At 47.2% G+C, this 24,481-nt stretch overlaps 1 protein-coding gene and 1 long non-coding RNA gene across 2 annotated transcripts; both read right to left on the bottom strand.

Annotated features, from left to right (window-relative positions):
* Positions 1–14,602: 14,602 nt before the first annotated feature.
* Positions 14,603–22,301, bottom strand: klf1 (Kruppel like factor 1 (erythroid)). The gene is made up of 3 exons (XM_065001411.1): positions 21,727–22,301; positions 20,394–21,318; positions 14,603–16,400 (listed from the first exon to the last, which is right to left on the bottom strand). Exons 1-3 carry the CDS (start codon positions 21,802–21,804, stop codon positions 16,225–16,227), a joined length of 1,179 nt encoding a protein of 392 aa, XP_064857483.1. The 5' UTR covers positions 21,805–22,301; the 3' UTR covers positions 14,603–16,224.
* Positions 22,302–23,105: 804 nt separating this feature from the next.
* LOC115117080 (uncharacterized) lies at positions 23,106–24,264 on the bottom strand. Its single transcript, XR_003861656.2, has 2 exons — positions 24,055–24,264; positions 23,106–23,290 (listed from the first exon to the last, which is right to left on the bottom strand). It is a non-coding gene; the product is annotated as an uncharacterized LOC115117080 (long non-coding RNA).
* Between the last annotated feature and the right edge of the window lie 217 nt (positions 24,265–24,481).

The following is a 24,481-nucleotide window of genomic DNA, read 5'->3' as shown; positions in this document are numbered from 1 at the left end:
AGTGAATGCAGGGTACAATGCATACTTATGGCATTGTCAGAAGTCTAGAACATTCCTCTGGATGGAGAGTGTGTGTGTGTGTGTGTGTGTGTGTGTGTGTGTGTGTGTGTGTGTGTGTGTGTGTGTGTGTGTGTGTGTGTGTGTGTGTGTGTGTGTGTGTGTGTGTGTGTGCGCGTGCGTGCGTGTGTGTGTGTGTGCGTGCATACTCAGCACATTCTCAGGAGTCCATAGAACCTTCCTCGGGCTGTGCTGCTGGTTCTGTAGTGTCTGTGACGTCCTCATCACATGACATCAGAGGCTTGTTGTCTTCATAACATGACATCAGAGGTCTGTTGTCTTCATAACATGACATCAGAGGTCTGTTGTCTTCATAACATGACCATGATGTGACATAACATGTGGAGGGGTAACATAACATGGTAACTTTGCATTGCTACAGTAGACTGACGGGTGCAGTACAGGAACTACTAGTATTGAAAGAGTGATATTACACAAAACAAAATATGATTTGATGCACACACAGCATATCTCTATTTGATGATAGGATCTAGTGTAAAAATGTTTTACCCAAAAATCTATTTTCCTTTCAGTCAATCAATGAAATGTATTTTGTAAAGCCCTTTTTACGTCAGCAGTTTTTACGTCAGCAGTATACTCAGCCTAAAACCCCAAAGAGAAAGCTATGCCTGTCCCTTATCCTGCATTCAAACAGTTGTTGTTATTGTTCCTAAGCTCTGCCATACCCGTCCAGCAACTCTCCAATGATCTGGGTCAGGTCACACTAGGACAACTAGTAAACAACTTCCCCCCGTCACTTCCTAGTACTGATCCTCTTACAGACTGGGGTTGCCTGGCAACTAGCCTCTGTAGGGCAGGACAGTGGCTAGGCTCCTCCAATTAGGCCCCTCACTCAGACCACTCTCAGACAGTCCAAGCTAAATTATTGCTTGAGAAATTGCTTTTTGCCAAGAAGCTATTTTTGTTTCTGTCACGTTCTGACCTTTATTTCCTTTGTTTTGTATTTATTTAGTATGGTCAGGGCGTGAGTTGGGTGGGCAGTCTATGTTTGTTTTTCTATGTTTTGGGGTATTTCTATGTTTCGGCCTAGTATGGTTCTCAATCAGAGGCAGGTGTCATTAGTTGTCTCTGATTGAGAATCATACTTAGGTAGCCTGGGTTTCACTGTGTGTTTGTGGGTGATTGTTCCTGTCTCTGTGTTTTGCACCAGATAGGGCTGTTTTTGGTTTTCCATGTTTATTATTTTGTAGTGTTCATGTTTATCTGTTTTTATTAAACATGAATCAAAATAACCACGCTGCGTTTTGGTTCTCCTCTACTTCACCACAGGAAAACCCTTACAGAATCACCCACCACAACAGGACCAAGCGGCGTGGTAACGGGCAACAGCAACAGCGGCGCAAAGAGGAATGGACATGGGACGTGGTATTGGACGGCAAGGGTTGCTATACCTGGGAGGAGATCCTGGCGGGAAAGGATCGCCTTCCATGGGAACAGGTGGAGGCAGCTAGGAGAGCAGAGGCAGCCGGAGAGAGGAGCCACCGATATGAGGGAACACGGCTGGCAAGGAAGCCCGAGAGGCAGCCCCAAAAATTTCTTGGTTGAGGCACACAGGAAGTGTCTGTCTGGTGGTCCCAGCGCGCACGACCCACGTGGAGTTCCAGGTCTCCGGTAGCCTCTGGAACTGCCGATCTGCGGCCAACAAGGCAGAGTTCATCTCAGCCTATGGCCCCCTCCAGTCCCTCGACTTCTTGGCACTGACGGAAACATGGATCACCACAGATAACACTGCTACTCCTACTGCTCTCTCTTCGTCCGCCCACGTGTTCTCGCACACCCCGAGAGCTTCTGGTCAGCGGGGTGGTGGCACCGGGATCCTCATCTCTCCCAAGTGGTCATTCTCTCTTTCTCCCCTTACCCATCTGTCTATCGCCTCCTTTGAATTCCATGCTGTCACAGTTACCAGCCCTTTCAAGCTTAACATCCTTATCATTTATCGCCCTCCAGGTTCCCTCGGAGAGTTCATCGAGCTTGATGCCTTGATAAGCTCCTTTCCTGAGGACGGCTCACCTCTCACAGTTCTGGGCGACTTTAACCTCCCCACGTCTACCTTTGACTCATTCCTCTCTGCCTCCTTCTTTCCACTCCTCTCCTCTTTTGACCTCACCCTCTCACCTTCCCCCTCTACTCACAAGGCAGGCAATACGCTCGACCTCATCTTTACTAGATGCTGTTCTTCCACTAACCTCACTGCAACTCCCCTCCAAGTCTCCGACCACTACCTTGTATCCTTTTCCCTCTTGCTCTCATCCAACACTTCCCACACTGCCCCTACTCGGATGGTATCGCGCCGTCCCAATCTTCGCTCTCTCTCCCCCGCTACTCTCTCCTCTTCCATCCTATCATCTCTTCCCTCTGCTCAAACCTTCTCCAACCTATCTCCTGATTCTGCCTCCTCAACCCTCCTCTCCTCCCTTTCTGCATCCCTTGATTCTCTATGTCCCCTATCCTCCAGGCCGGCTCGGTCCTCCCCTCCTGCTCCGTGGCTCGACGACTCATTGCGAGCTCACAGAACAGGGCTCCGGGCAGCCGAGCGGAAATGGAGGAAAACTCTCCTCCCTGCGGACCTGGCATCCTTTCACTCCCTCCTCTCTACATTTTCCTCTTCTGTTTCTGCTGCTAAAGCCACTTTCTACCACTCTAAAGTCCAAGCATCTGCCTCTAACCCTAGGAAGCTCTTTGCCACCTTCTCCTCCCTCCTGAATCCTCCTCCCCCTCCCCCCTCCTCCCTCTCTGCAGATGACTTCGTCAACCATTTTGAAAAGAAGGTCGACGACATCCGATCCTTGTTTGCTAAGTCAAACGACACCGCTGGTTCTGCTCACACTGCCCTACCCTGTGCTCTGACCTCTTTTCTCCCTCTCTCTCCAGATGAAATCTTGCGTCTTGTGACGGCCGGCCGCCCAACAACCTGCCCGCTTGACCCTATTCCCTCCTCTCTTCTCCAGACCATTTCCGGAGACCTTCTCCCTTACCTCACCTCGCTCATCAACTCATCCCTGACCGCTGGCTACGTCCCTTCTGTCTTCAAGAGAGCGAGAGTTGCACCCCTTCTGAAAAACCTACACTCGATCCCTCCGATGTCAACAACTACAGACCAGTATCCCTTTCTTTTCTCTCCAAAACTCTTGAACGTGCCGTCCTTGGCCAGCTCTCCCGCTATCTCTCTCAGAATGACCTTCTTGATCCAAATCAGTCAGGTTTCAAGACTAGTCATTCAACTGAGACTGCTCTTCTCTGTATCACGGAGGCCCTCCGCACTGCTAAAGCTAACTCTCTCTCCTCTGCTCTCATCCTTCTAGACCTATCGGCTGCCTTCGATACTGTGAACCATCAGATCCTCCTCTCCACCCTCTCCGAGTTGGGCATCTCCGGCGCGGCCCACGCTTGGATTGCGTCCTACCTGACAGGTCGCTCCTACCAGGTGGCGTGGCGAGAATCTGTCTCCTCACCACGCGCTCTCACCACTGGCGTCCCCAGGGCTCTGTTCTAGGCCCTCTCCTATTCTCGCTATACACCAAGTCACTTGGCTCTGTCATAACCTCACATGGTCTCTCCTATCATTGCTATGCAGACGACACACAATTAATCTTCTCCTTTCCCCTTCTGATGACCAGGTGGCGAATCGCATCTCTGCATGTCTGGCAGACATATCAGTGTGGATGACGGATCACCACCTCAAGCTGAACCTCGGCAAGACGGAGCTGCTCTTCCTCCCGGGGAAGGACTGCCCGTTCCATGATCTCGCCATCACGGTTGACAACTCCATTGTGTCCTCCTCCCAGAGCGCTAAGAACCTTGGCGTGATCCTGGACAACACCCTGTCGTTCTCAACTAACATCAAGGCGGTGGCCCGTTCTTGTAGGTTCATGCTCTACAACATCCGAGAGTACGACCCTGCCTCACACAGGAAGCAGCGCAGGTCCTAATCCAGGCACTTGTCATCTTCCGTCTGGATTACTGCAACTCGCTGTTGGCTGGGCTCCCTGCCTGTGCCATTAAACCCCTACAACTCATCCAGAACGCCGCAGCCCGTCTGGTGTTCAACCTTCCCAAGTTCTCTCACGTCACCCCGCTCCTCCGCTCTCTCCACTGGCTTCCAGTTGAAGCTCGCATCCGCTACAAGACCATGGTGCTTGCCTACGGAGCTGTGAGGGGAACGGCACCTCAGTACCTCCAGGCTCTGATCAGGCCCTACACCCAAACAAGGGCACTGCGTTCATCCACCTCTGGCCTGCTCGCCTCCCTACCACTGAGGAAGTACAGTTCCCGCGCAGCCCAGTCAAAACTGTTCGCTGCTCTGGCCCCCCAATGGTGGAACAAACTCCCTCACGACGCCAGGACAGCGGAGTCAATCACCACCTTCCGGAGACACCTGAAACCCCACCTCTTTAAGGAATACCTAGGATAGGATAAAGTAATCCTTCTCACCCCCCTAAAAGATTTAGATGCACTATTGTAAAGTGGCTGTTCCACTGGATGTCTTAAGGTGAACGCACCAATTTGTAAGTCGCTCTGGATAAGAGCGTCTGCTAAATGACTTAAATGTAAATGTAAATGTAAGTGTGGCGAAGCCAGGTAGGCGACCTGCGCCAACTTCCTGTGCTTACCGGGGGGCGAGAGAGACCGGGCAGGCACCGTGTTATGCTTTGAAGCGCACGGTGTCCCCAGTGCAGGTGCATAGCCCGGTGCGGTACATTCCAGCTCCGCGTATCGGCCGGGCTAGAGTGGGCATCGAGCCAAGTGCCATGAAGCCGGCTCAACGCATCTGGTCTCCAGTGCGTCTCCTTGGGCCGGCTTACATGGCACCAGCCTTACGCACGGTGTCCCCGGTTCGCCTGCATAGCCCAGTGCGGGCTATTCCACCTCGCCGCACTGGCAGGGCGACCGGGACCATTCAACCGGGTAAGGTTGGGCAGGCTCGGTGCTCAAGAGCTCCAGTGCGCCTGCACGGCCCGGTCTATCCGTCACCACCTCCACGCACCAGCCCTCCGGTGGCAGCCCCCCGCACCAGGCTGTCTCTCCGGCTCATCCTTACAGAGGCTCCCGCCTCTCCAGCGCTGCCGGAGCCTTCCTCCTCTCCAGCGCTGTCGGAGCCTTCCTCCTCTCCAGCGCTGTCGGAGCCTTCCTCCTCTCCAGCGCTGTCGGAGTCTCCCGCCTCTCCGGCGCTACCAGAGCTCCCGCCCCTCAGTCCAGAGGCGCCAGAGCTACTCAGTCCAGCGCTGTCAGAGCCTTCCTCTCCAGCGTTGCCGGAGCTTCCCGTCTGCCCAGCGTTGCCGGAGCTTCCCGTCTGCCCAGCGCCGCCTGAGCTTCCCGTCTGCCCAGCGCCGCCTGAGCTACCCGTCTGCCCAGCGCCGCCTGAGCCACCCGTCTGCCCAGCGCCATCTGAGCTTCCCGTCTGCCCAGCGCCGCCTGAGCTTCCCGTCTGCCAGGGGCCGCCAGTGCCGCCAGTCAGCCAGGGGCCGCCAGTGCCGCCAGTCAGCCAGGGGCCGCCAGTCAGCCAGGGGCCGCCAGTGCCGCCAGTCAGCCAGGGGCCGCCAGTGCCGCCAGTCAGCCAGGGGCCGCCAGTGCCGCCAGTCAGCCAGGGGCCGCCAGTGCCGCCAGTCAGCCAGGGGCCGCCAGAGCCCCCTCAGCCCAGAGCCGCCAGAGCCCCCTCAGCCCAGAGCCGCCAGAGCCCCTCAGCCCAGAGCCGCCAGAGCCCCTCAGCCCAGAGCCGCCAGAGCCCCTCAGCCCAGAGCCGCCAGAGCCCCTCAGCCCAGAGCCGCCAGAGCCCCCTCAGCCCAGAGCCGCCAGAGCCCCTCAGCCCAGAGCCGCCAGAGCCCCTCAGCCCAGAGCCGCCAGAGCCCCTCAGCCCAGAGCCGCCAGAGCCCCTCAGCCCAGAGCCGCCAGAGCCCCCTCAGCCCAGAGCCGCCAGAGCCCCTCAGCCCAGAGCCGCCAGAGCCCCCTCAGCCCAGAGCCGCCAGAGCCCCCTCAGCCCAGAGCCAGCCCAGAGCCCCTCAGCCCCCAGAGCCCCTCAGCCCAGAGCCGCCAGAGCCCCTCAGCCCAGAGCCAGAGCCCCCTGCCAGAGCCCCTCAGCCCAGAGCATCCGCCCCCTCTGTCCAGAGCTTCCAGAGCCCCTCTGTCCAGAGCCGCCCGCCCCTCTGTCCAGAGCTTCCGCCCCTCTGTCCAGAGCTTCCGCCCCTCTGTCCAGAGCTTCCGCCCCTCTGTCCAGAGCTTCCGCCCCTCTGTCCAGAGCTTCCGCCCCTCTGTCCAGAGCTTCCGCCCCTCAGTCCAGTGGGGTCATTTAGAGGGGTCGCCGTGGTTAGGAGGCCACGGAAGCAGACAATAAGGCGGACTAAGACAATGGTGAAGTGGGGTCCGCGTCCCGCGCCAGAGCCGCCACCGCGGACAGACGCCCACCCAGACCCTCCCCTATAGGTTAAGGTTTGCGGCTGGAGTCCGCACCTTTGGGATGGGGGGGGTACTGTCACGTTCTGACCTTTATTTCCTTTGTTTTGTATTTATTTAGTATGGTCAGGGCGTGAGTTGGGTGGGCAGTCTATGTTTGTTTTTCTATGTTTTGGGGTATTTCTATGTTTCGGCCTAGTATGGTTCTCAATCAGAGGCAGGTGTCATTAGTTGTCTCTGATTGAGAATCATACTTAGGTAGCCTGGGTTTCACTGTGTGTTTGTGGGTGATTGTTCCTGTCTCTGTGTTTTGCACCAGATAGGGCTGTTTTTGGTTTTCCACGTTTATTGTTTTGTAGTGTTCATGTTTATCTGTTTTTATTAAACATGAATCAATATAACCACGCTGTGTTTTGGTCCTCTACTTCACCACAGGAAAACCCTTACAGTTTCTTTTTGATGTTTTATTAAAAACAATCACAGTAAGGTACTTCATTGTCACCCAGAAATGATTTGATATTGCGTTAAAAAAAAGAAGGTTTTAGTGTGTCTCTAACTACAGTGCTCAGCGAGGGAAGTGTAGCGTTTTCAGGAAGTGTAGCAGTAGGCTATGTACTGTATGTGACATGAGGTACATCATGTTCCAATGGGTAACGGGAAACATTTTGCTCTGGCAAGCATTTCACTTCACCTGCAATAACATCTCCTAATATGTATATGTGACCAATAACATCTCCTAATATGTATATGTGACCAATAACATCTCCTAATATGTATATGTGACCAATAACATCTCCTAATATGTATATGTGACCAATAACATCTCCTAATATGTATATGTGACCAATAACATCTCATATGTATATGTGACCAATAACATCTCCTATGTATATGTGACCAATAACATCTCATATGTATATGTGACCAATAACATCTCCTAATATGTATATGTGACCAATAACATCTCCTAATATGTATATGTGACCAATAACATCTCCTAATATGTATATGTGACCAATAACATCTCCTAATATGTATATGTGACCAATAACATTTTGTAAGTTGCTCTGGATAAGAGCGTCTGCTAAATGACTTAAATGTAAATGTATTTGATTTGAAAACATGTTTCATTCATCTAGTTACCTAACTAGTGTTAATGTACTGTGTTCTGTTTGAGGAAGGAAAGCAGGAAAAGGAATACGTTTGACAGGAAGGGTGAGGGTTAGGGTTGAGGGTTAGGGTTAGGGTTAGGGTTGAGGGTTAGGGTTGAGGGTTAGGGTTGAGGGTTAGGGTTGAGGGTTAGGGTTAGGGTTAGGGTTAGGGTTAGGGTTAGGGTTAGGGTTAGGGTTGAGGGTTAGGGTTAGGGCTGAGGCTAGGGTTAGGGTTGAGGGTTAGGGTTAGGGTTGAGGGTTAGGGTTAGGGTTGAGGGTTAGGGTTAGGGTTGAGGGTTAGGGTTAGGGTTAGGGTTAGGGTTGAGGGTTAGGGTGAGGGTTAGGGTTGAGGGTTAGGGTTGAGGGTTAGGGTTAGGGTTAGGGTTAGGGCTGAGGCTAGGGTTAGGGTTAGGGCTGAGACTAGGGTTAGGGTTAGGGTTAGGGCTGAGGCTAGGGTTAGGGTTAGGGTTAGGGCTGAGGCTAGGGTTAGGGTTAGGGTTAGGGCTGAGGCTAGGGTTAGGGTTAGGGAAATGGCTGGGGTTGAGGGTTAGGGTTAGGGAAATGGCTGGGGTTAGGGTTAGCGCTGAGGTTAGGGTTAGGGTTAGGGAAATGGCTGGGGTTAGGGTTAAACCGAGGTGTGAACATGAAGCTAGGGTTAGGGTTAGGGAAATGTCTGGGGTTAGGGGTAGGATGATTCTCCAAGAACACCAGGGAGAATTGTCGCTTGTTTTCCCCTTTCTGCAGATTCTTTGTGCAGAGTGAGAGAGAAAGACAGAGAAAGAGAGTTGAATACATGTATTCATTCATTTGAGGAGCAGTATGCATAGAGTCTGTTGGGACACTGAGTTCCAAGTCTTCCCTTACATCACCCCTCGTGGCGCGTGTTGGTTTGTGTGTGTGTGTGTGTACATGTGTGATTTTCTTCTCTTTTTTCTGTTCTTTTTTTTGTTTGTTTGAGAGATAATGAGAGAAAAAGAGAGAAGGGAGGGTGTAGGGAAAAGGTGGCATTATGGGCCATGACACAGTCTCTGTTCTCAAACTACCTCCTAAATCCCTCTCTGCCTCCCTCCATTCCTCCTCTCTCCTTCCATCCCTCCTTCCCTCGGTTTTATCCTCAGAGAGTCTTACACTACATGACTATCAATGACAGGGCCGTAACATGAGATAATACGATGATGAATTATTTATTCTCTGCCCAGCTCAACACATCTGTAGGGGGTTGGGTTCCAACAGATCCCTCAGAACATTTGGAATGTTTGGGTTCCAACAGAACACTTGGAACTCTTTCATCAGTTCTCATGCCAGGGTGTCTGTGTCTGTGTCTGTGTCTGTGCCTCACCCTAACTCAACTCTTATCTTGCCTCACCCCCTGGCCCAGCTTCACTCTCTTAGGTTAGCATCGGCCCTACCAGGGTTGAGCACATTCAGGAAGTAAACTGAAATTCAAATTCAATAATGGAAAAAAGTACATTTATTTTGAATGATTTGTCAAACAACTGAAAAGGATAAGCTATTTATTTAAAAAAAAAAATTTATGAAGTTTAAATTCAAACAATTTCCTGAATTAAATTACTTCAATTTGAATTGTCTCCAACCCTGGCTCTTACAGTAACCAACAGTAACCAACAGGTACACATACTGAGGTCAGCCTTCTCATCCCTGGGTGCTATGTCAACATTGCACCATTTGGCAAATACCAATAGTTTATGTCCTTGAGACAGTGCGTCCAGTGTAATCATTGATCATGAGTGGGGGACTTTTTTGAGTGGGCAAATGTTTGTATTAGGCCTACTGTATGTAGACCTACTGCCTACTGTATGTGTGCTTTTCCAATGTAGCACAAGACTAGATATCTGGCTTTGACATCAGTCCACTTAGGCCTACCTATAAATCTATGGAAATAGATAGCCTGACCCTGCATCAACTTTGACCTTGCTTCACCCCTGACCCTGCTTCTAACTAAGGCCTACATGCTCCGGTCCGCATCTCTCCTACAGCAACAAACAGGTACAAATACAGACATCGGCCTTCTTATCCCTTGATGTTCTGTCAATATCACACTGTGCCCATTATGAGTAGTAATCATCAATATGATGAAGCTTAGATGTCAGTTCACTGACCCTTTTAAATAAATAAAAACATTATTTATACAAAAATATTTAAATCCATGCTTGTGTTCAAACTGTGATCCGAATATGATGAGATGTGTTTGTGTGGCGTTTTGTCGAAGCCTGGTATGTGAACAAACAGACAGATGTGAGTTTAGATCACATTATCATGTGGATTTGGAATCAAATGTGGTCTGTTATGACGGTGAGAGACAACATAGTCTGTACGAATGAGAGTGGGCGTGTGAGAGAAAGAAAGATCGACGGAGGGAAAGAGAGAAAAAAAAAGAGAGAGAGAGAGAGAGAGAGAGAGAGAGAGAGAGAGAAAGAGTCATAGAGACAAAGAGAGAGAGCGAGAGAGAGAAAGAGATAAACAAACATAGTGATGAGCTCCATCTGACATAATGTGGGTGAATCACCACAGTGCGGCTGGGTTATATAAAGAGATCCCCTCTCTCTCTCTCTCTCTCTCTCTCTCTCTCTCTCTCTCTCTCTCTCTCTCTCTCTCATCCCTCCTGCCTGCCTGCCAGTAGAACAGAACACAACCGCTCTGTGAATAACACCATCTGACCAACAGCAAACACAGTCAAGTCCATGGGCACCATCACATTCAGCAGATGCCCAGATGTGGACCGCAGCAATGCAATTCAGCCATCTCCCCATTCTCTTGTTGGTGCTAGTTCTGCCCATCAGCAAGGGAGACTATGTTAGGGCTGCGGTCAATGCCACCGTACTTGACTCCAAAGGCAATCCAACTCAAACTGTAACCAAGGACGATGGCTTGTATGGCTACAATTCACCACAATTGGAGCGGAAAGGAATCGCGAAGGCACCTGCACCGAATCATGGAGTGGTGGAACGCCAGGGCTGTGACCCCTACACACACTTACTGGTTCCCCCCGGACAGGACACTGGGTGGCCCTGCTGCAGCGTGGCAACTGCACCTTCAAGAAAAAGATATTCAACGCCCCCGTTGTGCTCGTCCACAACAACAGCTCCCAGGAGGCCACCGTCCTAATGGCCCATGAAGGTACGGCTGATACGGTGGCTGTGATGACCACCGAGTATACGGCAAGGAGATGGTGGGCCGGCTAGAGAGGAACCTGGCGGTGCTGGTGACCGTCGTGGTGGGCTGGCGCGTCTCGGCCAAGAACATCAACTTCTCCACTAGAGGAAGTGGAGGCTACACCACGTTCGTTACTGCCATGTCTTTGTGCTTCATACCATTACACCTCTGTTTTACCACTTAGGTACTTGAACTACAACCAATCGAACCAACTAAGAAGTGATGTACTTGATATGCAGTGGTGGAACTAGAGTTTGGGTGGCAAGTGGGTGGCCAAGGCTACGTCAGGGGGTCCATAGACCATGACAGAAAATGAGTGTGTAACCCTAACCTGGCATCTAAGGAGCATGAATGAATCCTATGATTGCTGATTAGAGGTAGAAGTGATAATTGACTTAACCTGGAGTTCTTCAATGTGACAGATAGTGGTCCAAAGGGGTTACTTCACTAGAATTCTTTAACATGAATAGTCAGTGTCTCTACCTTGGAACTGCAGCTCAATTTCTTCCTTTCTTTCATACTTTCTTTCTTTCTTTCTTTCTCTCTCTCTTTCTCTCTCTCTCTCTCTCTCTCTCTCTCTCTCTCTCTCTCTCACACACACACACACACACACACACACACACACACACACACACACACACACACACACACACACACACACACACACACACACACACACACACACACACACACACACACACACACACACAGTATTCACATTTTGGAGAGACTTAAGGTCACTCTGTTGTCATTAATATATAATCTGAGTCTATAAGTGTTGAACATCCAAAATAGTTTCAGAAAACAAAGCTCAAGCACCAAGGAGATAAGATGCATTTGTGTGTTACATAAATTACATCGTTTATTTATTTAAAATAGTACATTTACAAAAAACACACGGCAATTTGGCATACCAGGTATCAAGCAGAAACAAAGTGTCCATCAATATTACAAACGTACAGTATCATATTTATGCTCATATATATTATGTTAACTAATAGCAAAGACAATTCGCCTAATCAAGACCAAATGAAATCTGTGTGACATGATACCCTTTGGATTGATCATTTTAGAATGTCAGTGTACTAGCTAGTACACAGTGCAGGTTTTAATCATGACCAGAGGGACCACCTATGTGCCAAACTATCCTAGGTAGATATAAAACAACATAATTCTGCGGTTCTGGTGAGACCTGGCAAAATGTTTCACAAACTCATCCATGTTGAGGGAACGTGTCCTCCTTGACTCAACACTGAGAATTCTGAGGTGACTTAGCCTATAGAACTGAAAAAGTGTATGTGAGCAAGGAGGCCTACATAGCCTATAGAACTGAAAAAGCGTGTGTGAGCAAGGAGGCCTACAAACCTGACTCAGTTACACTAGCTCTGTCAGGGGGAATGGGCCAAAATTCCTCCCAACTTATTGTGGGAAGCTTGTGGAAGGCTACCCAAAATGTTTGACCCAAGTTAAACATTTAAAAGGCAATGCTACCAAATACAAATTGAGTGTCTGACCCACTGGGAATGTGATGAAAGAAATAAAAGCTGAAATAAATCATTCTCTCTACTATTATTCTGACATTTCACATTCTTAAAATATAGTGGTGATCCTAACTGACCAAGACAGGGAATTTTTACTAGGATTAAATGTCAGGAATTGTGAAACTGAGTTTAAATGTATTTGGCTAAGGTGTATGTAAACTTCTGACTTCAACTGTATTTGAGAATGCTGTTCATTGACTTCAGCTCAGTGTTCAACACCATAGTGCCCACAAAGCTCATCACTAAGCTAAGGACCCTGGGACAAAACACCTCCCTCTGCAACTGGATCCTGGCCTTCCTGATGGGCCGCCCCCAGGTGGTAAGGGTAGGGAACAGCATATCTGCCGCGCTGATCCTCAACGCGGGGGGGCCTCAGGGGTGTGTGCTTAGTTCCCTCCTGTACTCCCAGTTCACTCACGACTGAGTGGCCAAGCACGATTCCAACACCATCATTAAGTTTGCTGACCACACAACAGTGGTAGGCCTGATCACCCACAACGATGAGACAGCCTATAGGGAGGAGGTCAGAGACCTGTAGTGTGGTGCCAGGACAACAACCTCTCCCTCAATGTGAGAAAGACAAAGGAGCTGATCGTGGACTACAAGAAAAGGAGGGCCGAACACGCCCCCATTCACATCGATGGGGCTATAGTGGAGCGAGTCTGGAGTTTCACGTTCCTTGGTGTCCACATCACCAACAAACTATCATGGTCCTGTTGGGTTCTGAGAATAGGAAATATACTTATTCATGTCACTGAGGGAGAGAGGGGTAATGTGTAACGTTTACATTATGTCAGGATATGTTATTGTTAGCCATCAGGGCACCTATGGGAGGAAAAGAGACACAGTCTGGTAGGAGTCAATATGACAGCCGTGAGTTGGGGAGGCGTGAGCACTTTGGGGCAGAGGTCAGGTCAGATGAAGTGAGGAAGAACAGATATCACTAAGGTTTTGACTAGCAACAGAGATGCACTGGCTGTTCAGATGTGTAGGAGGAGACTCAGCAGAGGAGAAAGGGTTAAATATCAGTGCTTGTGTGAATATGTCTTCTGTCTGTCCAGCTGTTCGATCCTCTGGGAATAAACCTGGTTTAAGCTTTCATAGTGTCCGTCGAGTTCTTACTCTGATATTTGGAAACCAACAGTCCAAACACACCAAGACAGTCGTGAAGAGGCACGACAACACCTTTTCCCCCGCAGGAGACTGAAAAGATTTGGCATGGGTCAACATATCCTCAAAAAGTTCTACAGCTGCAACATCGAGAGCATCCTGACCGGTTGCATCACCGCCTGGTATGGCAACTGCTCGGCATCTGACCGTAAAGCGCTACAGAGGGTAGTGCGTACGGCCCAGTACATCACCGGGGCCAAGCTTTCTGCCATCCAGGACCTCTATACCAGGCGGTGTCAGGGGAAGGTCCATAAAATTGTCAAAGACTCCAGTCACTAAAGTCATGAACTGTTCTCTCTGCTACCCCACGGCAAGCGGTACCGGAGAGCCAAGTCTAGGTCCAAAAGGCTCCTCAACATCCTTTACCCCCAAGTCATAAGACTTGCTGAACATTTGATCAAATGGCCACCTGGACTGTTTACATTGCCCCCCCCCCCCCCTTTTTGTTTTTACACTGATGCTACTGGCTGTTTATTATCTATGCATAGTCACTTTACCCCTAACTACATGTACAAATTACCATGACTAACCTGTTATTTTATTGTGTTACTTTTATTACATTTTTTACTTTAGTTAATTTAGTAAATATTTTCTTAACTCTATTTCTTGAACTGCATTGTTGGGCTCGTAAAAAAATACTAAATAATAAAACATTTAAAAAATGATTTGATGTGTGTGTGTGTGTTAAGAATGGTCCAACACACAAAGGACATCCAGCCAACTGGACACAACTGTGGGAAGCATCGGAGTCAACTTGGGCCAGCGTCACTGAGAAACGTTTTCAACACCTTGTAGAGTTCATGCCCCGACGAATTGAGGCTGTTCTGAGGGCAAACGCGGGTGCAACTCAACGTTAGATAGGTGTTCCTAATGTTTTGTCCACTCGGGGTACACGTTCTTGCGCTTACACTTGCACTTATCTTTTGTTACTATCACTGACTTTGTTGATATTGTGGAACAGTTTGACTTACTATGACTGTGATATGTGGTTGGCTTTACCTACCTGAACGCATGAACTAAATTGCTCTGGATAAGTGTATGTTAAATGACTAAAAAGCCTAAAAATATCACTTCTTAATATCCCTATAGAACAGAGACATCTAGTGGTTAAATTGTACATTTGCGCTTCACTCGTAAGTGTACACATTTATTGAATTAACTTACATTTTACTTAGAAATTAGAAACAATTCAATCATGCAGTCAAATTAAAATGAGCAAATTATACAAATAAAACTTATGAGAAAAGTTTAAAGCACTCAATGACCAAAGTGATATAAAAATATGAAGTTATGAATTATATTAATATGAAAAGCCTTGCAAATAAATACATTTATTCAATTGGAAATTATACAAAATTGATCTGCTTGGTGTATTTTCAATGTGGTTCAGTTGACGTGATCTGTCTCCATGAAATTAAGAAACTAGTAACTTTTACCACATGAAAAGTTGATATCTTAACCAAATCTTAACCTTAATTCAAGAAACATCTTAGCCTTAATAAAAAAATATCTTTAGATAATTTACAGGAAATATTAAGATCCATAAATATAGTGTTGGATTTTGCAAACAACCCATATTTGTATGAAGTTCCTTATACAATGTTTCAGCCAGAATGACACTCCCCAGTGACACAGCCTGTATTGACCTTTGAACTTTGTGTATGTTTTGGGTGCTAATGTTCTAACCTAGTTTTCAGACTGCATTCCACTGGACGTCTCCACTACAGGAGCAGCAAGAGGAACTGCCCCTCCCTACCTTCAGGCTAGGGTCAAACCCTACACCCCAACTCTGTTCTGCCACCTCTGGTCTCTTGGCTCTCCCACCCCTACAAGAGGGCAGCTCCTTCTCAGCCAAGTCAAAGCTCTTCTCTGTCCTGACACCCCAATGGTGGAACCATCTTCAGAAAACATCTGAAACCCTATCTCTTCAAAGATTATTTTAAATAATCCCCCTCCTCACCTCGAGCCCCCCCCAAAGAAACATGAAAGAAATCCCAAAATCCTGAACCAACACTTGCTCTTGACTCCACCCCCACCTTTCTATCTCTGACATTGCTGATAACTACTTTATTGAGAAAAAGAGAACTTACTATGACTGTGATATGTGATTGTCCCACCTAACTCTTACTGTAAGTTGCTCTGGATAAGAGCGTCTCCTAAATGACTAAAATGTAAATGTTTATTTTTAGTGTTAAGTCAGTCTGTAACTGTAAGACTCTTCGTTACTTTAGCTGTTTATAGTGTGTGGACAACGTGTGTGTGTCCACTGTATATCTTTGAGGAGTCACGCCTCCTCTTCATCTATGATAACCCTACTCTACCTAGTAGTTGCGTGTGCACCGCGTGTGTTGATTAGATTAGTGTGCGAGTGAGAGAAAGAGAGATAGAGATAGGAGACAATGAGAGAGAGAGCGAGAGAGAGAGAGAGAGAGAGAGAGAGAGAGAGAGAGAGAGAGAGAGAGAGAGAGAGAGAGAGAGAGAGAGAGAGAGAGAGAGAGAGAGAGAGAGAGAGAGAGAGAGAGAGAGAGAGAGGGCGAGAGAGAGAGAGCGAGAGAGAGAGAGAGAGAGAGAGAGGAGAGAGAGAGAGAGAGAGAGAGAGCGAGAGAGAGAGAGAGAGAGAGAGAGAATGAGAACCAGAATGAGAGTGTGTGTAGACAGGTACACACATATTAGTGTGTATGATCTCACACGGCCCCAGCCATACCCCTCCTCCACTCCTCTCATCATGTGTGTCTCTTCATGTGCAGGGCCAGGTGGTCTGAGCGGGAGAAGGCTCTCTGACACTGCAGACACATGTAGGGTTTCTGACCCGTGTGTTTACGGTAGTGACGGGTCAACTCGTCCGACCGGGCAAACTTCCACCCACAGCCCTCCCACGTACAGTGGTATGGTTTCTCCCCTATGGAGTCAATAGCACACAAAAGCATTGTTGATACAATGTGTTGATCATTCATAGTGTAAATTGTATTCTGTTCAATAGGGTTAATGCAATCAAAGATCCTTGGGACATCCATACCCTAACCCTAACCCTAACCCTAACCCTATCCTTAACCTAACCCTAACCCTAACCCTAACCCCTATTCTTAACCTAACCCTAACCCAACCTTAACCATTACCTAACCCTAACCCCTATCCTTAACCTAACCCTAACCCAACCTTAACCATTACCTAACCCTAACCCCTATCCTTAACCTAACCCTAACCCTAACCCTAACCCTATCCTTAACCTAACCCTAACCCTAACCCTAACCCTAACCCTGTCCTTAACCTAACCCTAACCCTAACCCTAACCCTATCCTTAACCTAACCCTAACCCAACCTTAACCATTACCTAACCCTAACCCCTATCCTTAACCTAACCCTAACCCAACCTTAACCATTACCTAACCCTAACCCCTATCCTTAACCTAACCCTAACCCAACCTTAACCATTACCTAACCCTAACCCCTATCCTTAACCTAACCCTAACCCTAACCCTAACCCTATCCTTAACCTAACCCTAACCCTAACCCTAACCCCTATCCTTAACCTAACCCTAACCCAACCTTAACCATTACCTAACCCTAACCCCTATCCTTAACCTAACCCTAACCCAACCTTAACCATTACCTAACCCTAACCCCTATCCTTAACCTAACCCTAACCCAACCTTAACCATTACCTAACCCTAACCCCTATCCTTAACCTAACCCTAACCCCTATCCTTAACCTAACCCTAACCCAGCCTTAACCATTACCTAACCCTAACCCCTATCCTTAACCTAACCCTAACCCAACCTTAACCATTACCTAACCCTAACCCCTATCCTTAACCTAACCCTAACCCAACCTTAACCCTTACCTAACCCTAACCCCTATCCTTAACCTAACCCTAACCCAACCTTAACCCTTACCTAACCCTAACCCCTATCCTTAACCTAACCCTAACCCAACCTTAACCCTTACCTAACCCTAACCCCTATCCTTAACCTAACCCTAACCCTAACCCAACCTTAACCCTTACCTAACACTAACCCTAACCCCTATCCTTAACCTAACCCTAACCCAACCTTAACCCTTACCTAACCCTAACCCCTATCCTTAACCTAACCCTAACCCTAACCCAACCTTAACCCTTACCTAACCCTAACCCCTATCCTTAACCCTTACCTAACCCTAACCCAACCTTAACCCTTACCTAACCCTATTCTGTTCAATAGGGTTAATGCAATCAAAGATCCTTGGGACATCCATACCCTAACCCTAACCCTAACCCTAACCCTAACCCTATCCTTAACCTAACCCTAACCCTAACCCTAACCCAACCTTAACCATTACCTAACCCTAACCCCTATCCTTAACCTAACCCTAACCCAACCTTAACCATTACCTAACCCTAACCCCTATCCTTAACCTAACCCTAACCCAACCTTAACCATTACCTAACCCTAACCCCTATCCTTAACCTAACCCTAACCCAACCTTAACCATTACCTAACCCTAACCCCTATCCTTAACCTAACCCTAACCCCTATCCTTAACCTAACCCTAACCCAACCTTAACCATTACCTAACCCTAACCCCTATCCTTAACCTAACCCTAACCCAACCTTAACCATTACCTAACCCTAACCCCTATCCTTAACCTAACCCTAACCCAACCTTAACCCTTACCTAACCCTAACCCCTATCCTTAACCTAACCCTAACCCAACCTTAACCCTTACCTAACCCTAACCCCTATCCTTAACCTAACCCTAACCTAACCTTAACCCTTACCTAACCCTAACCCCTATCCTTAACCTAACCCTAACCCAACCTTAACCCTTACCTAACACTAACCCTAACCCCTATCCTTAACCTAACCCTAACCCAACCTTAACCCTTACCTAACCCTAACCCCTATCCTTAACCTAACCCTAACCCTAACCCAACCTTAACCCTTACCTAACCCTAACCCCTATCCTTAACCCTTACCTAACCCTAACCCAACCTTAACCCTTACCTAACCCTAACCCCTATCCTTAACCTAACCCTAACCCAACCTTAACCCTTACCTAACCCTAACCCCTATCCTTAACCTAACCCTAACCCAACCTTAACCCTTACCTAACCCTAACCCCTATCCTTAACCTAACCCTAACCCAACCTTAACCCTTACCTAACCCTAACCCCTATCCTTAGCCTAACCCTAACCCAACCTTAACCCTTACCTAACCCTAACCCCTATCCTTAACCTAACCCTAACCCAACCTTAACCCTTACCTAACCCTAACCCCTATCCTTAACCTAACCCTAACCCAACCTTAACCCTTACCTAACCCTAACCCTAACCCCTATCCTTAACCTAACCCTAACCCAACCTTAACCCTTACCTAACCCTAACCCCTATCCTTAACCTAACCCTAACCCAACCTTAACCCTTACCTAACCCTAACCCCTATCCTTAACCTAACCCTAACCCAACCTTAACCCTTACCTAACCCTAACCCCTATCCTTAACCTAACCCTAACCCAACCCTAACCCAACCTTAACCCTTACCTAACCCTAACCCCTATCCTTAACCTAACCCTAACCCAACCTTAACCCTAACCCTAACCCCTATCCTTAACCTAACCCTAACCCAACCTTAACCCTTACCTAACCCTTACCTAACCCTAACCCCTATCCTTAACCTAACCCTAACCGAACCTTAACCCTTACCTAACCCTAACCCTAACCCCTATCCTTAACCTAACCCTAACCCAACCTTAACCCTTACCTAACCCTTACCTAACCCTAACCCCTATCCTTAACCTAACCCTAACCCCTATCCTTAACCCTTACCTAACCCTAACCCTAACCCCTATCCTTAACCTAACCCTAACCCTAACCCAACCTTAACCCTTACCTAACCCTAACCCTAACCCCTATCCTTAACCTAACCCTAACCCTAACCCAACCTTAACCCTTACCTAACCCTAACCCAACATTAACCCTTACCTAACCCTAACCCCTATCCTTAACCCTTACCTAACCCTAACCTCTATCCTTAACCCTTACCTAACCCTTTCCTTAACTGTTTTACATTTCAACTTCAATGGGTTGACGTCAGAGTTGGGACGTCCCAAGGATCGTTTAGACTTTTTCTATTCAATAGCCATTACTACTAAAAGCCATGAATCATTATTCATCCATATGAAGTTGTCCATCATGCAGTTCTGCCTATTATCCAATGTATTCTAATCCCTAGAATATGCATTAATGCCTCAATATCTGTGTATTCTAATCTCTGTATTCTTACCTGTGTAATGTGTTCTAATCTCTGTATTCTTACCTGTGTGATGTAATCTCTGTATTCTTACCTGTGTAATGTGTTCTAATCTCTGTATTCTTACCTGTGTAATGTAATCTCTGTATTCTTACCTGTGTAATGTTTTCTAATCTCTGTATTCTTACCTGTGTAATATATTCTAATCTCACCTGTGTAATGTATTCTAATCTCTGTATTCTTATCTGTGTAATATATTCTAATCTCTGTATTCTTACCTGTGTAATATATTCTAATCTCACCTGTGTAATGTATTCTAATCTCTGTATTCTTATCTGTGTAATATATTCTAATCTCTGTATTCTTATCTGTGTAATGTATTCTAATCTCTGTATTCTTATCTGTGTAATGTATTCTAATCTCACCTGTGTAATATATTCTAATCTCACCTGTGTAATGTATTCTAATCTCTGTATTCTTATCTGTGTAATATATTCTAATCTCTCTATTCTTATCTGTGTAATGTATTCTAATCTCTGTATTCTTATCTGTGTAATGTATTCTAATCTCACCTGTGTAATGTATTCTAATCTCACCTGTGTAATGTATTCTAATCTCTGTATTTTTACCTGTGTAATGTATTCTAATTGATGCATTCTTACCCGTGTGTGTGCGGAGGTGAGCCTTGAGGTGGGAGCTCTTGGTATAGGTCTTACTACAACCTGAGTATTCACAGCTGTGTAGAGCAGCTCTCTTCTTCGCCACAGTCCTGCGGCCGTTCTTCCCCTCCAAACCACCAGGGGGAACCCCTGAGGAGGTGATAGCTAGGTGGGGCTGCTGGTGCTGGGAGTAGGGGAAGTGGTTGGAGGAGGCTTGTTGGTGGTGGTGGCCATGGAGGTTGTAGTCCCTCTGGCTGCGGTATAGACCCAGGTGGTGGGGGTAGTTTTGGAGGAAGCTGTAGTGGTGGGTTCGAAATTCAGAGGTCATAGAGGTTGTCATGGAGACAGGGGCTTGGAGGAATCTGCCATCTTGAAACGTCACCATGGAAGTGTGTTGTTGGGGGTAGTAGTGTCCCATTCCAAAGTCCCATGATTTGGCCTTAGTGAGGACAGCAGTGGCTCTATCTCTGCCATGTCCCTCCTGGTTGCTTCCGGGGTTGAAACCATACTGGTCCACGTTTGGTTGAATGGGGAATGATGATAATGATGATGATGACCGAACCTGTTGGTTGTAAAGTTCTGGTATGCCTGAACCAATGGTCTCTAAGGGGGTGAGCAGCTCAACCATCAGGCTACTGCTGCCCGTATGAAGCCTGTCTGGACTTATTTGGTCCGTCAACACCCCTTCTCCATCATGGTAGAGTCCAGTTTGGTCCGGTTGAAGAAGATGCTGAGTGTTGTAGTCCAGAGAGGGGTTCAGCTCAGGTGATGGGCTGCTCCAGTCAGACAACAAGAACTCCATGTCCCATGAGGTTTCACTTTCATCGTCCAGGTGAGGAAGAACTGGCTGCTGGTCACTGGTGTTGCCAGGTGACATCCTCTTGGTTTGAGAGTCCAGACTGAGAGCGCCATCCTCAAATTTCCACTCCTTGTGCGACAGTACAAAAACATCAGTTCATATCGAGCCTCTCTTACTAACTTCACATAAATATGGAAATAACGCAACAACACCCACTAACAAATTAAAATAACTATTTTATAATTAAATCCTAGTTTTGTAATAACTTTCCAAATAAAATCCATTTGATATTTGGACAGATCTTAAATCAAAATACACATATTGTATTAAATGTGTTGGGGATATGAGGCTGTGCTCACAGGGCCTCTTCATTGCGAGTCCAAACATTTTGTTGAAAGAAAAGTTGATGGCATTTAGACACTCTGCTGTTAAGCCCCAAGACTCACCCTCTTCAAACAAAGATATACAAGTGACAACACTTTTCATTGTTTCAGCAAAATGTAGAAACCAAATAAAAGTAACAAGTGGAATACGTACCTTCATATTGTTCTCAGAGCGAACAAAGTTTGAGAAGGAGCTGAAGGATGGAAGCACAGCAGCTTGTGTCCCAGCCATCTGACCAGTTAGACGTCGACTTCACACAGGTTACAGTGGTGACAGGAATGTGAGCTTTGTCTTTTCTTTTACATGACCATCTCACAATGGTTAGACTCTTGCAAACTGTAAGTAACCAGTCATCCTGAAAACAGTTACACCTGTCTGTTGTCCAGTTTGATCTGCCAAGTAGCCTACTTTCTTTTACAGTTGTCCTCTCTCCATTCTACCCGTCTACCGTATCCCCCCCTCTTTCTCTCTCGGTTGTGAACGTGACTTCAAATCTTCTCCGTTCATGTATCTTCTGATGACCGTTGGGGGGTGGGACATAAGTGTGTGTGTGTGTGTGTGTGTGTGTGTGTGTGTGTGTGTGTGTGTGTGTGTGTGTGTGTGTGTGTGTGTGTGTGTGTGTGTGTGTGTGTGTGTGTGTGTGTGTGTGTGTGTGTGTGTGTGTGTGTGTGTGTGTGTGCGTGCGTTCGTGTGCGTGAGTTCTATGCCAACTCCATTTCCTACTCCAGTCCTCTCTTCTTAACCAGGAGAAAGAGTGAATGAACAGTTGTATCTCCCCCCTCGCTACCCCTCCCTGTTTTTTTTATCCTGAGCAGAAATCCATGGCCAGCAAAACAACTCCAAAGAGAAAGAGAATTGAAAAAGAACAACAAACAGATGTAATTCTAGCTAATGAATGTTATGGACTTCGTTTTGCACAAAACCACTGAAAATGTAATTTCAAGTGTATTGGAGTTGTTTCTCTGACATGTTATGGCGTACAGTGCAAGCAGAATATCATACTGACATTGGCCTCTTCATTCAGCTTCATGAAACAACTCAAACTCCCCTCCCCCACTACTAAAACTGCTACACACACATTGAGCAGCACACACACACCTCTGGGACATGTGGTTCTGAGAAGACCTGTGTGTCTAGTAGGTGATTATGTGCTAGGCTGTGTTTATCAGTGTGCATGGGGGCCCAGAGAGGCCCCTGTTTGACAACAGATAATGGTGCTGCTGACTACTGCCTGTCCCTGCTGACTGCTCCATAACACAGATAAAGACTCTCTCGCTCTTTTTGACAATCTTTCACTTTCCGTCTACAGAGGAGTATTACTTGGGAAAAACCTTGTGTTAGAAAGGAGCTATGTAGGCTTGTTATGAATGCCCTATAGACACTTTTTACAAATCCTGTTTATATTATGGCACCGTCATTATAATGAATTGGTGCTATCATTGGTGCAATAAAGTTCAATGTACTGTATTGGTACACATGAATTGTAATAATAGTCAGATTATATTCATGTAAAAAAGCTCAAGGACACAATGTTCATATTTTCCAAGCAATTCATTTTTTTTTCATTGCAAGTATTGCTTCATGCAAATATATCTAATGTTTTGCTCTGTGTGTGTGAGAGATGCAGGCAGCTCAGGTGGGGCTCTGTCATCCTTGAGAAGGTTGGAAGAGCTGGTCCTGGACCTGAAAAACCTGATGCACTTTGTTTTCTTTTTGTCTTCGGTTGGACAGACAGACAGACAGACAGAAAGAAAAGATCTGTGTTAAAAATAACTAAACAACACACATCTATTATGAACACACCAGACATCTATAGTAAATGATGATAGTGATACTTTTGGATTGAATATTTTAAGAATTGTAGCTAGGTGGTTCTTATTTCTTCACCACCTGCTTCTCAACCTCCACGTCCTTCTCCACCTACTTCCCAACCTCCTCCACATCCTTCTCTACCTGCTTCTCCACCTCTATCTCTTTCTCAACCTCCACCTCCTTCTCCACCTGCTTCTCAACCTCCTCCACATCCTTCTCCACCTGCTTCTCAACCTCCTCCACATCCTTCTCCACCTGCTTCTCAACCTCCTCCACATCCTTCTCCACCTGCTTCTCCACCTCTATCTCTTTCTCAACCTCCACCTCCTTCTCCACCTGCTTCTCAACCTCCTCCACATCCTTCTCCACCTGCTTCTCAACCTCCTCCACATCCTTCTCCACGTGCTTTTCCCCTCCACCTCTTTCTCAACCTCTTTCTCAACCTCCACCTCCTTCTCCACCTACTTCTCAACCTCCTCCACATCCTTTTCCATCTCCACCTCCTTCTCTACCTACTTTTCAAACTCCTCCACATCCTTTTCCATCTCCACCTCCTTCTCCACCTACTTCTCAAACTCCTCCACATCCTTCTCCACCTACTTCTCAATCTCCACCTACTTCTCAACCTCCTCCACATCCTTTTCCATCTCCACCTCCTTCTCCACCTACCTCTCAAACTCCTGCACATCCTTCTCCACCTTCACCTACTTCTCAACCTCCTTCACATCCTTCTTCACCTCCTTCTCCACCTCCATGTCCTTCTCCACTACCTTCTCCACCACCTTCTTCTCCAACTCCAGAGCCTTCACCTACAGAGACTCCTTCTCCAGAGGCTCCACCTCTTGAAGATCTTCCTCCTCCCAAGGCTTCACCTCCAGGTAGAGGTTCAAATATACCTCCATGTAGCTGTTGAGGGCATTCATGTTTTCAATGTTATAGGTGGCATCAAAGTCCACAAAGAGCTTTGTTGACCTCCAATGGAGCTTGTGCTTGGCCACTTGGTGGTCTTGGCCAAACGCCCTCTTGTAGATCCTCATGAATTTTACACTGGGGCCGAACTGCAGACAATAGGCTGTGGTCAATGACTCTGGCAGGG

Source organism: Oncorhynchus nerka, linkage group LG15 (assembly GCF_034236695.1).
Source record: "Oncorhynchus nerka isolate Pitt River linkage group LG15, Oner_Uvic_2.0, whole genome shotgun sequence".
NCBI classification, from domain to species: domain Eukaryota; kingdom Metazoa; phylum Chordata; class Actinopteri; order Salmoniformes; family Salmonidae; genus Oncorhynchus; species Oncorhynchus nerka.
Note: the sequence above shows the minus strand (reverse complement) of the source record. Positions and strands in the feature narration are given on the sequence as shown.

Excerpts from the sequence above, each read along its gene's own strand:
- klf1 (XM_065001411.1), bottom strand. The coding sequence starts at position 21,804 with ATGGCTGGGACACAAGCTGCTGTGCTTCCATCCTTCAGCTCCTTCTCA. Across the intron at positions 21,319-21,726 it reads GCTCTGAGAACAATATGAAG|GAGTGGAAATTTGAGGATGG; the intron begins GTACGTATTCCA and ends CTGTCGCACAAG. Across the intron at positions 16,401-20,393 it reads TCACCTCCGCACACACACGG|GGGAGAAACCATACCACTGT; the intron begins GTAAGAATGCAT and ends TTGACTCCATAG.